The sequence below is a fragment of the Pinus tabuliformis genome, chromosome X, assembly GCF_031772625.1.
Source record: "Pinus tabuliformis cultivar Carrire ecotype Pingquan chromosome X, CPIR1, whole genome shotgun sequence".
Lineage (NCBI taxonomy): Eukaryota > Viridiplantae > Streptophyta > Pinopsida > Pinales > Pinaceae > Pinus > Pinus tabuliformis.
This window is the reverse complement of record NC_142308.1, coordinates 453,102,923-453,117,437: the sequence shown is the minus strand read 5'-3', so window position 1 is coordinate 453,117,437 and position 14,515 is coordinate 453,102,923. Positions and strand designations below refer to the sequence as shown.

The window sequence follows — 14,515 nt, the reverse complement described above, 5'->3', positions numbered from 1 at the left end:
CCACACTGGGCTCCTTCCATTAAGGACCAGAGAGGTCGAAGAGCTGGTGAAGAAAAGAGTCTGTGCACTCTAGTGGCTTGGGGAATCCAAGAAACACCCTGCCAAGCAAATTTTGTTTCAGAAGACTCATATTGAGCTCCTTCATTGTAATTCTCTGCTTTAAAACACAATAAAAGAAGGCCACCACTGAGAGTTGGACCGGAGATGTAGCCCTGGAGGATAGGGTGAACTCTTTATTAAATTCTTGTGTTCTTATATTTGCTTACTATATTTCTCTGCTTTTTTCCATTTCAAGTGTCTGTGTATTTGCAATCTGATCGATCCGTTGCCTCAATAACATAGACACACACCAGCACATGAGTCTGTAATACCTTCATTTAATAAATCTTTAACTGAAATCACTCATAGGGTGATTTCCAAATCATCTGTGGAAGCATCCATGTAAAGTTACCTTTCAGGACGACCCATCTTCTTTTAACCTAAGGAATATAAGGAGTTTTAAGTAGGCACTGGCTCTGCTTGTGAGAGCCAAAATTAGTGTTTTGATGTTGGGTTCCTTTATCTTGCTGCGCAGGATCATATGCTTGCCTTTTTATTATTTAAGGGCAGGATTTTCCCAATACCCCTGTTTTTCAAGTGATGTAATTTTCTCTTCCATGATATACTAATTTCATCTTTGAAATAATACATACAACATTTCAAAAAAATATTTTGAGTAAAGAACTAACACGTTCACACCCACCTTTGAGGACATCAACAAAGCATTTCAGGTGACCTCAGACTAGTCAAATCCCGCTATCAATGGTATCTGAAGCTGTAGTGTCCATCTTCCCCTCTAGAATGCCCCACCCACTAAGAAGTTTTGCACCAATTTTGCCAAATAAGGTTTGATATTTAAATTCACCCTGGTAGGTTACATATGCTTAGAGAAGTTTGTAGAATGTAGGCTTTATAAGATTCCAGCGACATTCCAATGGATAACGAGTACAAAATGAAACTGTGACTTAAATATCTTTCACTTACCATGTAGCACCCTTGTTTGTTTGTATATGACAATTTGTCAATTTCTTTTCTGGTGAATGGCAACACTGCCCTCAATGGGCACACGGCACAAAATTTTGACGTTCCACACAAATTAAGTCATTGGGGAACCATACGTTATCACAAAGCAACAACATAATAAAACAAAATATCTCAACTAACATAAATTAACACAATCACTTAAATATATTCACCACATCCTACTTCTCAAACACTGTTAACTATAATCAGTTGTATGAAGAACTTTTCAGAATACAAAATGTAGTTCCTTATGTGAAAGACCACAAGAAGTCCATGACATAAAGAACAGAAGAACCAACCTTCAATTGTCTGCTCGGAAGGTCCTGATATAATGTATTCCATGTTTGAATGGACCATCCCATATAGTGAAGAATTACCTCTACCAACAACAAGCCACTCAACGCATCCCCAACAGCTTGATTGATCAAACTACTGATGGCCAGCAATCTTTGAACAGCCCTCCTCTGCTCTGAGACTGGAAGTTAAATTTAAAGAAGTGTAATGAATGACAAATACTCATATGATCACATTCTCTATTTACTAGACTAAATACCAGAAATATTTCAGTTACTGGAGCCCATTTACTGTCAAACAAACCTGTCGATGCAGAAGAAAGCTCTTCATTGAATGCATTCAACCATAGTAACAATTTCTCAGAAAACAAAATAGTGCCATGTCCATTTGCTTCAAAGTAGATACCAATATCATATTCAGTAGCCTTCTCATGTAAGTACTTCACTCCAGTGGAAGTGAACACAACTTCCAAACCAAGCTCCCTCAAGTACCTTGTTGAAGCTCCATTAGCATAAGCAGTCTGTACAATGCCCAGTGTAACGGAATGGCACTCTTCAGTGGAAGGATTCTGAGCTAATCTTACTGCTGGTGAACTTTCCATCTTTTCTTGGTTATATATAGAATCTAACTGCTGCTTGATGAAAATAGCAAAAAGAGTCAAGATTTTATCACCATCAACTAGCTCAACAGCCTTTTTCTCTGGGGAGGAGATATAGAAATAAACTAGTCTGTCTGCATCACCATCCAAGCTTGCACACCTTTTCAAAATTTTACATAGCAGTTAGTGTGTCATAGAAAAACATAAGACAAAGAAAAACAGGTACTATCTTCCATTAGTAGTAAACACAGAGGATAACAAAATCACCTTTTTCCAACATCATCCCCTCCAAATCCACTGGGAGTGACCTTCTCCTTCTGCACAAAGTCAGCCCCAACACTATCATTGAGCCCTCCCTCACCTTCCCTGCCAGAGTTCCTGATATTCACTTCAATACCCTCCAAAAATTGCTGTAATGTATACAACTTTTTTGCACCTACTCCATTTGCTCCATCTACCACCACTCCTTCAATATGGGGTCCCGACTTCTGCACTTTAGGGCTTGTTTCCATAAGAATCCTGCATGAAAATGATTGTACTGAAAGCTAAATGTCAATGATTCAGTATATGAATATAAAAGAATTGTCAAGACTCAAGATTCATTAGTAAGGTGGCTCAATCAACTTCAGAAACATTCTCAATACAAGGATTTCAGAGAACAAGTACAGATTATAGAAATCTGTCAAACCTTGCACAGAATTCTGAATTTCTAGATTTCCAGAATGAGAGATTAAACACACTTACTTGACTGAACTTGAAAGCTGCACATAATAATCAGATTCTGTTGCTGGCATGCCTTTGTTTCTACTACGGACCATCCAGTGAAGTTGTGGAGTAGTCAAGATACCCATGTCAACTGCCATCACTCCTTTTACAGCCCCAATGCCCTTCCGAAGTAGCCACTATTAGCCATGACGATATTGAAAGAGCAAAAAGATTTTTTGCAAGTCATATATTTAGCACCTATTCTACTGTGCCTGTAAAAGTATGCATTTCTTACTTGAATAGCAGCACTCAGTAGCTCTTCTCCACTAGGTCTTGTGTCTCTTGCCACAAGTACCACCCCAGAATATGCGTTCCCACATAAGATGCCTTGCTTTTTGATGAACTCATCAATCAGCTGAATAAAACCCAATGAAATCAATGATCTAGAGAAATTCAAGGAATGATTTTGTAGCCAAGTACTACTAGAACACAGATAAGGATGCCAGTTTTCTAAACTGAAAATCTCTTACCTCAATTGGATACACACTGGTAAAAATAAATATGGTGCTATTGCCGGGATCCAGAGCTCACCTGTACAAAATTCTCTGCATTGACAGCATTTGCGATGGCATCCGCAAAGGGCTCCCATTCCTGGGTCAAAATGCCACCTCCTGGATCTGCCACCTTCACACCATTGTCAGATGCTGGATTATGTGAGGCTGTGATCATTAATCCAGTAACAGATCCAGTTTTCAATGACCTCAGAGCAGCCAAAACACCAACCCTGAATATGGTCGACGACAAAAGCAATCCATTGTATCGAAACCCTGCTGTCCCATAAGCAAACCTGATGCCTATAACATTATAAACAACAGAGTTAAAAGAAAAAAATGTAATGACCCATCTCTTATTATAGAGGACACAAGACTATTAGCATGCATAAAATGCATCCATATGATAGCTACATATGCATGCATCGCATGCACTGCGCTAATATACATATTAACCTATTATGAAAATTTCCTAGTAAAAGATAAACGAATTAATTATTGAAAATTCTAAGTGAATACCTAATTCACAAAAATAATAAATTATCATTATTATAAAATATATATATATATTGGGTGAGGTACTTAAGGTATGTACCACCACCATAAAATATAACTATACAAAATAAAAAGAAAGACAAAGTATTATACAAAATAGGAGGGAATGTCATATATATGGTACTAAAGTAAATATGAAACATACTTTATAAATTAACAAGTGAAATACAACATAAAATATACAAAAGTTATATTATATATTAATTATGAACTAAAAGAAAATAAAACGTAAAAATACCAACTATGCAAACTTAACCAAATCCATTATATATATATTATGAACATAAAATAAAGTCATGTAGCATATATGTGGTCTATCAATACAATAAGACATAAAAGGAGCACGTTGTCAACCATAGACGCAGGTGGCGGATGCCTGTTCAGCCCTAAACCAAAACTTATCACCTTAACCCTTCGTTGGAGGAATTTGGAACGGGAAATCACCACTCTGAAACAAAGGAGGGCCCTATATAAGAAAGGGAAGAGGAATACGGGGGAGTTGTTTTGACTTTTACAGAGACACAGTAGAAATTCTAGCAGAGTCACAAACAATGAGGGAGATTGAGCTTGATGGTTCTTGGACTTTTAGGCACGGGGGCCAAAAGATTTCCATTTGAAGTCTTCTGGATCTGGGGACCGTATAGGCTAAGTCACTAGGTTTGGCGAATTTAATCCTTCAGATTCGAAATTCGCCGAATATGAAAGCAATTCGAACAAATTCTTTTTTGTTCATCAAACTTCAAGCCAAACACGAACATGTGACGAATTTGTAAAAAATTCACAAAAAAATTGATAAAATTCGCCAGAAATTCGACGGAGTTCATTTTAGGAGTTTTTTGGTTCGGCATATTCCAGGATTTAAAATTAAAAAAATTAAAATTGGTAAAAAATTAGGTGGTCGTGAAACTCTCACTCTTGCATACGACCATCGACTCCCACCACTACTGCCTGCACACTCATCCTTGGACCCTTATTGCTCACACATCCAGGCTCACTCTCGGCTCTCTAGTCTCCACTGTCAGCTCATCTTGGTTCTCGAGTCTCCACCCTGCAGCCACAGGCTGTGTTTTATCTTATACGCCTGTGACAGTTTAGTGTTAGCAATAGTCGATGTTAATGAGAGTGGACATAAATAGAAGAGAGCAAGTGAGAATTTTCATTGTCATTAGTGTTTCATGTTAATAATTCTCAACATAAACAGTCCCTTAAAATTTCACAAATCCAATAATGGTAATTGACAAGACTAGAGGATGTGGACATGTCTAGGATTTTTCATCTGTGTATTAATTTATGGACCATAAATGTGGCTCACGCTATGATGAATGATCTCTCATAATTTTGTTGCAATATTCCTCACAAATTTAAAGAGCATTGTAATTTGTGACAAGCATATGGTGTATGGTTAAAAACTTAAATGTCATGACAACTAACCCACTAAACTGAACTCCTTAATCTAATAATTTATTCTGGCAGCACTGGTACACCAAGTATGAGCACTGGAATTCGATGTCATCTTCACTAAACATACATTAACGGATATATATTCCAAATTTCTATATGTCGAAATTTATTGGAAAAATTTGAGGTGTCAAACTTTATTCGAATTTCAAAGTCGTCGAACTCGAACACGAACACGAACGCGGTGACTTAGTGTATAAGTAGACCCCAGATAAGCTAGGAGGAAAAAGGGCAGTTTGGTAACGGGAGCGGAGCCACAGCAAACAAGGAACATCTCCAAACTGAATTCCACGTATTCTTTTGCATTTAATTTTAGATTTCAGTTCAAATTTGTTGTCTAGTTAAATTGCACAAATTGGGTTCTACAAAAAATGGAAGGAACCATGGTGACACAGATCCTAAGGCAAAAAAGGTCCCAAAATCCCGTTTGCAAAAACAGTTTGATACTACCATTTAATCCTTCATTTTCTGCACAATACAAACAATATACGGGGCTTGACCTCATAACAATTTGTGGATAAATGTCAGCCACTAATCATTAAACATTTTATACCAAGGGATACATTCAACACCTCAGGTAGGGGAAGGTCCATCTACAGTTGTATTTGTGTGTGTTTGTGTAACACTTGGGCGGACAGATTTTTAAAGAATGTTAATTTTTTAGACATACCTCAAGGAGGCCACGAGAAGACAACTGGGTCAGTGAAAGTGGGGTAGTGTTATAGCCTCCAGAACAATTTGATTCCTCAAAAATTGGTTGGCACACTACCACAAGGGAGCCATTGATAAGCAAATGAGCCAGTTTTTGCACAAACTAGCAGGCCTTGTAAAGAGGCAAGAGCTAGAGGGCACAAAAACACCCTGGAACAAAGGCCCACTATCACCACAGCCTAAGTCCCCTACTCTTCTCGGATTTTCACCGATGGGAGGAGTCCCAATATGACTCACTTGTGATAGATATGTATCTATAGTAGGTTTGAAGTGAGGGAAGGTGGCTCATTCAATGGAAAGGTTCAACAAATGTGCAAGCTTTGGGTGAAGCTGGCAAGACTTTCCACAAAAACCCCTTGAAAATAAGGCTACCCGACACCTAGGGTTGACTAATATAGCGAGATATGATTTCATCCAAGGTAAAAAGACACAAGAGAAAAGGCAATTTATGATTTACTTCAACAAGTACTAAAACGCATGCCTTCAAAGAATCCCCAAGTTGAAGGATTAGCTTCTAGGGTTCCCTCTTGGTGTGATAGCTAGCTAGGACATCAAACTTTTGGAGATTCCACCATAGGAAATTCACCAGAACTCGAGGATCAATAGAGGAGACACTAAGGAAGAGTTCTATCTAGATGAATTTCAAAACATCCTCCTCTAATAGATTTTGCCCCAAGCCCTAGAGAGGCCTCCTTATCCTTAAAGGGCCGAGGAAAAGGGCTTCTTCATTAGGGCAGCGTAGAGCCTAGGGCACTCCCTCTAGATCTCTCCTTCATCAAAACCCAAAACAAAATGAATAGAGAGATCACAAAAGAATGTGAGTGTGTGTAAATGACTTAAGGCTACCTCTATTTATACTAAAACGTTGAGCACAAGTGGAGGCAGTTTGGTTGTTGGTCGACCTTGTCGAATTGTCTTATAACACAAATATTCATAACTCCATGAATACTTATCAAAATCAGATGATCTTTAGATCAATCCTACACCTCTCAATGAGAGGGATCCAAGAAAAATATCAGCTTCCATAAATAAGATGAAACACATGGAGTTTGGCCCTAGTCGCCAATTTTAACACTCATGGAAGAGAAATCACCTAATGCTAATGCCCTAGATTTTTCAACATGGTATCAAAGCTAGGGTGTTGAAGTCAAAGGAAGGGCATCTAATCAAAGAGACACTCAAGGATCAAGTTTCAAGAAAGGCATCAAAGCAAGTCGAAGGTTATCAAAGAAAAAAGATCGAGATCTACATTGACGAATCAAACCCTAGATCGAAGAAACAGTCTACAACGGCGAAAGTTTTGGATCCTCTAGTCATCATCAAAAGACCACGAAGACCCTCATCAAGTTATCTACAAAGCAAGGTAGGTACTTTAAAATTGAAGATTATATCATCTTGGAGAGAATCGAAATCCTAGAAGCATTTCTGATCTACAATACAAGAGAAGTCGAAGTATCTTGAAGGCGAGAAGGCATTATCATCATCTTCAAAGCTATAAGGTAAGCTCCCTATCATTGCAGCAAGGGTCCCCTCTTTAGCCTTGTAGAAGATCATCCAAGGAAACAGCAAAACATCCTCATCTATCACCATCAAAAAAGAGGGTTATATCTAAAGGCGTTGTCATCATAAAAGGATCAATCTCCTCTCACTGAAGAAGGGTTTTTCATTGGAAGAAGATCATCCAAAAGGAGCACTAATACATCTTCAACCATCATCAAAGTGATCAAGTTGAAGATTTCAGCTTCACTTATCAAGCATCTTTCATTCTTTAATCAATTTGGTAAAATGACTTCGTGTTTGCAAGGAGATCTATAAGTTGGTTGGGTCATCGAAATTCCTTGCATGGAAAAGGAGGATAAACATAGTTCTCGAAGAAAGTGAAGTCATTGAACATATCAATGGAAAGGTCTCCTCTAAATACATGGAAAGGGATCAAAGGGCTCAAGGGATTCTTATGTAATCAGTCAAAGATCCCTCATCCCTATATAGCAGTATTGGAGACATCAAAGAGATATATATGATAAGTTGGTAGAGCTATTCTCTGAAGATGCGATAAAGAAGGTCACATCACTTAGATCTGATCTACACAAATTGAAGGTATCAAAGGATAAAGGGCTATCTTCATAAGATCTCAACTGCGAGATTTGGGAGAGATGATAAGAAGATAATCATCATTGTTCTAAATGCACTAACTGATGAACAAGGTAACAAATATCCATGGGGATAAGAAAGTTACCTCATTCGACAACTTGTGGTTTCTATGCAAGATAGAAGAAGACAAGTTGAGGGCAAAAGTGTTGAAGGTTAAAGGACTCAAACATTTGCAGGAAGGAAAGGGAAGTTTGGAAAATTTGTTCCTCAAAAAAGAAAGAAGAGCATAGCTAAGATTCAATGCTATAAATATTGTCCTAAAGAGACAATATCAAAAGAGGAAGAGAAGAAGCCCATATCACCAAAGAAGTGGAGTCGAAGAGAAGAAGTCCAAGAAAAGGGGAAGTAAGAGATCTCTACTATGCTGAGATAGTCTCCCTCACAAAAGGTCTTGTCATAGCTCCTAAATCTTTTGTTATAGGATATGGCTATAATAAATAATAAGATGCATCGTGGCATCATGGAAGCATTAGAAACAAGAGCTCGTGACATCACCATAGGGAATCATGAAGGACAGACAGAACAAAATCCATGGCAGTCAAATATGAAGGATATAGCTCTTGGGAACCTCATTGCAAACTTAAGGAAAGGAAGAAGTCATCCAGGACAAGGCTCATCATACATCAAGTCAAAAAGGAAACATCTACCGAATAGGGATATACAAGATCCTCAAGATTCTCTGATGGAATCCTCATCAGAGGGTTCACCGATCTAGAAAGGAAGCAAGTGTTTCATTAGGGACTCCAACTTGTGGAGTTCATGGGATGATGGTATGATGACATAAGAGATGTAGCAGATAAAGGGGTTGAAGATATTTTCAATCAAGGAAGTTGTTGAAAGAAGCCTAGATGACCTAAAGGTAAATGAGGTATGTATGCTTGTATTTAATATTATAATGTCATGTCGTATGGTTGCAGGTAACATGGATCACTACTTCTATCTTGAGAAGCATGATCAAGGGAAAAATATCTCCTCCTCTGAAAGGATGCAGAAAGGCATAGGTCACACTAGATGAAATCAACATAATATGTCCTCATATGAAGAGATCGTGAGATATGCAACCATGGTAAAGGCAACCAACATCCAAAAGACGAAGAAAGATTTGACTAGGAAATCTCCTGGAAAGATATGAAGTCTCTGATGTAAGTCTAGAAAAGATGGAGACCCTTAACAATGGATATCTTTGGGAGATGTGTCAACATGCAGGATGCTGATGCACACTGGAAGATGTCATGATGAAAGACCATCACCAAGGTAATTTTGATTTAAGTGTTCATTTCTTATTTTTGAACAAATATCTGGATGGGCTTACGCAGGATGCCAAAGGGAAGAACTATGGATGACTTCCAAGAGGACCATATAGAAGGATATAGGATCCTTCCGAAAATATGGCATGAAGAAAGCAACATGACATGAAGCAAGGCTAGATGAATATTGATGGATTACTTTCTGATGAAAGGAATGATGACATGACTGACTCGTGGATGAAAGTGATGGATGGTTTGTGCCCTATGTAGAAGCCACAAAAGATGAAGACTCCTGGACAAAGAAATTCATGACATCGAAAGAAGGAGCTTTTCAAGAAGCTGATTGAGGAGTTGTTGTAGGTCCCTAATTATCTAGCATCCGATACTCTTTGAGGATGAGATAAGGCATCCAAGATAAGGGTAGTCGTGGACCGATATTCTTTGAGGACTGGCTATCCAAGATAAGAATAGTCCAAAGAAGGTCATACTCTGTGAACACCCGGATGGAGTATGTACCTTGAGACACAATGATTTTGGTGTCTATGAATCATTGGTCTCACCAGCATTGTGCTCTGATCATGTGGATAGAGTTGTTAGTCAAGGCCTTGCTATGTGACAATGTTGGTTGATATGATGCTAGATGGGTTACCAATCTGATTCTTCTTATGAGAAATTATTCAGATTGAGAATGGCCAAGTACCATTATGAATACCTCCTTAGTTAAGAGGGAGTGTTGTAAAATGTAACTAGGTTCAGTCTTCATAATGACATGTAATTGTGACTTTTGTCAATGATGTAATGAAGAAAATAAAATTATTACTGTAGGCCTTGTTTCATGGGTTTCATGAGCAAGTGATTTTATTTTAGATGGCTCCCATTGAGAGCCTTAGGATTTGTCAAAGAGTCAATGTCATGTCAAATGTAATCTAGTAAAATAGCCCTCCAACGACTAGCACACAATCCTCTTCCTATGTCGGCCTCAAGATGAATAAAGGAACTCATGTCGGCTCACTCAAGAAGACACACCTATTCGAAGTATCATGTCGGCTTATTAATATGCACCAACAACTATAAATAGCAACCTCGGCCCAGTCCACAGAGATAGAATTTTGGTCATATCTCTCTGAAGTTTTCGGTGGCAACAGAAGTTCAGACTTCACATATCTCTGAGAATTCGCAAGAACAGAAGTTCGGATTATCCTCTACATTCAGATGGGCAGTCACAGTATATAGTTCAGGTGACAGTGCAGAAGAAATTTCGAGGAAGGTACAGCAACGAAGAAGTGAGGAGTTGATCTCAGTCAACAAAATTCATATCTCTCTCTTTGTATTTCGGAAGGGCAATGACACATGAGATAACAATTTGGAATAACGAAGTTTTAAAGGGAAATCGGATCCCTCTAAAGAGGCAACAAAGCTCAGATCACAGTGACAGTAATTTATGAATTGGGTATAATCATAGTATAGATGTTACCTCACAGTATCTCTGTCTCGGTGTTATATCAAGTGCAGTAATGTATTTTTGATGACATGACAGTTCGTTGTCATGAGAAGAGATGATCTCAATTTATGCTATGAAGAAGGTCGAAGTGGAAGAGAAGGCGAGATGGAAAAGGGATGTGTGTCTTGGTCTTGGAGAGGGTACTAGGTCAAGGGTCTTGGTCTTGGAATTCGTCAATTGGAATCTCTATAAGAAGAATTTGTGCGAGTTTTCCTCTCAAAGAGTGAGACGTTTTGGCCCTGGCTCATAGCCTACATGTTGTGTCTCTTGTCTATTTATGTTTATGCATTGGTTACTGTTTGATGAAAAAGAACACTAATAATCTAACATGAAGAAGATCCTAATCTAAACAAGTAAAAAGCATTCACAAACAGTCACTAATGGAAGAGAAATCACCTAATCCTAATGCCCTAGATTTTTCAACACAATAGTGTGCTTAAACCCTCTATCAACTGGTCGCCCTAGTGGGATATCTCCAAATATTATCAAATATTTGTCTAGGATGGCCTGAACATCTAGATATGGTGGTCAGGGCTAACCCCTGCCTTTGAAATACTAAGCTCCACTGCCCATTCAATGTCTCCATGCCCAAGTCTGCCTCCATCCTGTGTGTTGAAACTATCTGCGGGGGATACGAGTGCATGCCCCTCAGAACAACTAACTTCCCATCCGGCCCCATGAACTCTATCTCCAATCTCTCCCAATCTGTGGTAACTCGCCCAAGAGAATAGAGCCACTAGACACCCATCACCACATTGGTGTCCGAAACATCAACCACAAAGAAGTGGTCAGTCACTGAATAGTTCCCCATGATCACCGTCAAAGAGGGAACATACCAAGTGCACTGCATGGCCCTGTCCCTTGCGACAGGGACTAAGAAGCCCTCAAAAGTCTCTATGGGAATGCCCCTCCTCTGTACCATTTGTGCATCAATAAAGTTGTGGGTAGCCCCACTGTCCACCAATATTGAGACACGTTGCCCTTGCACTGTGCCTTTGATCCTCAAGGTCAAATATCTGGGAACCCCTCGCAATGAAGCAAGCACTCCCCCAACAGGTGTAAAAGGTGCTCCCCCAGGTGGTGGTGGTGGTGGAGGTGGTCCTCCTGCTACATGCGGCTCACTGTCACCTCCATCTGCCTCCTGCTCTACATCATCCTCATGGTCGCTGTCAGAGAAGACCTCAATATAATGGGCCTTGCCCATGGTGCATTTGTGGCCTGGGGCCCAAGGCTCCTGGCAGGTGAAGCATAGCTTCCTCCTCCGGAGGTCCCTCCTAGTCTCCTCATCCAACCTCCCACGTGTCAGTGCCTCACGCTGTGGTGGAGGCCTAGTGTCTCTACCCCTCCGATGGATTATGGGTCTAGTGGGTACATGCGCTCTGGTCCTAGGAAGCGCATCCTACAAATCCCAGGCTCTGCCTACTGCATCCTGCAAAGTGGTGGGCCTGTTGGATCACCAAGCCCCTCAATGGATCTACTAACCCCTCCACAAACAAGAAAAATCTCTTGGCCTCTGATAAATCTGGTACCATCACTGATATCCTCAGAAACTCAAAGATATATGTCTCAACACTATCGATTTGCTCGAGATACGTCAGCTCTTCGAAGTGCTCCTCAGGGTCTCTCCTCTCAAAATGCTTCAACACCCTCCGCGTGAACTCCTCATAAGCAGTAATACCTGCATGCCCCAAAGTAGCCAATCCGTGGAACCACCAATCATGAGCCTCTCCCTCCAAGTGCAAAGTGGCAATCTTGATTGCCTCCATCTCTGTCATCTGGTTAAGCTGGAAATAAACATCCAGCTTCTCAACCCATGCCCTGGCTGAGCTCTTAGAAGAGCCGTCAAAAGTTGGAAGGAATAACCTTCCCATCGTGCACTGCAAATCAGTGCCATGTGCATAAGCTCCCCCACTTGGCCCCTTGTTCTTGTTGTTATTCTTGAGCTGTTAGAAATTTGTTAAGGTAATGGCATCTCTAAAATCAACCCCATATGACTGATACTCCAAGAAGTAGTCTCCCATGGGCATATCCCCCTGCCCCTGCTGCCCTCCAGTACCAGATCCTAGAAATGTAGGGATAGTCGACTTGGATGGTGAGTTATAGATGTGGGTCGTATTATGTGGGTTTGTGGTCGTATTATGTGGGTTTGTGGCCTAATGGTTCAAGTGTCCCTAGTGGTGTGAGGTGCATGCACCCTCTCCCAAATGGATGTCTCCTTGGTTGCCCTTAACCCAACTATTACTGCTATTATGTTGTCTCAACTCATCAATACCCTTGGCCAAATCATTGATAGCCTTCAAGAGGCTATGGGCAAAGTCCTCCTCTTTCTTATTTCTGTCATTAGGATTATCCTCCATGTCTGGTTTCTCAACCTCCTACTCAAGGGTTTCTGGGTCAGGGGTAATTTGTAGCTCTCTTTCCCTGCTTTTGTACCTCTGTCTCCTGTAAGTGATATTTTGCTTGTCCTCTGGTGTCATAGAATGAAGGGTTTCCCACAAGCTGAGCCAAGATTATGGCTCTGATACCACTGTAATATTCTAAATAGAAAATTACAGTGCAAACATAGCATACACAAGGGAAAAAAACCAAAATTTGCTGCACATTTACATTTTAATACCAAATGCCAAAAAATTGACCCAGAACAACAATTTCATTTATATTATATGAGAAAGAGAGTACAATGAGTATGAAAGTGGAACCTGGGCTTGCTACAGCAAGCTAGGCCATGCCCAGGTCTCAAAACTGTTGCCCAACACTAAGAACTCGCCCCCAATTTAGCTTTTGCGCTGCCCTCGCAAATCTGGGTGTTGTTGTTGGATGAAATTTGTTGTACAGACCCCAATACTGCTCCAAATAGGATGAAACTTCAGCTGGTACTTTTTCTCATGCTGCTCCACCAAACCCAGAAGGGATTTGGACCCCTGGCTATCCACCAGAAAACTCACCAAGAAGTGTGAGTTACCTAGTGACACCAGTTGTACGCACTACTAAAAAATAGTTGCAAAGGGACCTCAAGCCACTATAAAATCTTGGCAAAAACTCCCTCCAACTAACCCTGGAAATTCCAGCTCTTACCCAACTCCAAAACACCAGCCCCAAGTTCCCATGAATTTGCCCAATTTGTCCCTTGCACAGGGCCTAGACAACAATTGATGACCTTGTTGATTTACCACAGAAGTAGGCTCTACAATCACTCCAATCCACTAGCAAAATGTAGGCAATAATTCCCCTCAAAATCCCGGCAAAGGATTTGACTTGTAACAGCTCCTCCAAGAAGTCGAACTCTGCTATTGCGTTCAAGCTGCCCCAGAAATTCGTCAAAATACTTGCAATGCCCCCTGGACAACTCCTAGGGATGGCATTTGTGGTCCACCGAAGGTAGGTTGAGATTTCCGCTTGGAGATCTCATGTGATGAACAACACTTTGTTGACCCAACCAAACAGCTTGAGCAAACAATGGGTTTAGATGTCAAATGAGCAAAAATTCCCAAATGGAGGTGCTCTCCTCATACTTATACTTGTTGGCCCCACCTTCCTTCTCTCTCCTCCAATTCACTTTGCCTCCCTTTTCTTCTCCTCCCACAAATGTGTACTACCTTAAGGGGTGTGAATTCCCCCTTTGCGTGGCCCCCACTTCCCACTAGCATTTTAATCTTTCCCTCTTCTAATGTTGGCTATTCTT

The 14,515-nt window shown here is 40.3% G+C and overlaps 1 protein-coding gene across 1 annotated transcript in view; it reads right to left on the bottom strand.

Moving 5' to 3' along the window:
* Window positions 1-14,515, bottom strand: part of DRT101 (phosphoglucosamine mutase-like protein) — a 180,046-nt gene that overhangs the window by 124,204 nt on the left and 41,327 nt on the right. Inside the window, exons 2-7 of the mRNA XM_089448352.1 lie at window positions 3,251-3,513; window positions 2,955-3,074; window positions 2,699-2,841; window positions 2,222-2,473; window positions 1,660-2,114; window positions 1,362-1,537 (exon numbers count right to left, since the gene is read on the bottom strand). Of these exons, the coding sequence (XP_089304478.1) occupies window positions 1,362-1,537; window positions 1,660-2,114; window positions 2,222-2,473; window positions 2,699-2,841; window positions 2,955-3,074; window positions 3,251-3,513 (1,409 nt within the window). The remainder of the gene's footprint in view (window positions 1-1,361; window positions 1,538-1,659; window positions 2,115-2,221; window positions 2,474-2,698; window positions 2,842-2,954; window positions 3,075-3,250; window positions 3,514-14,515) is intronic.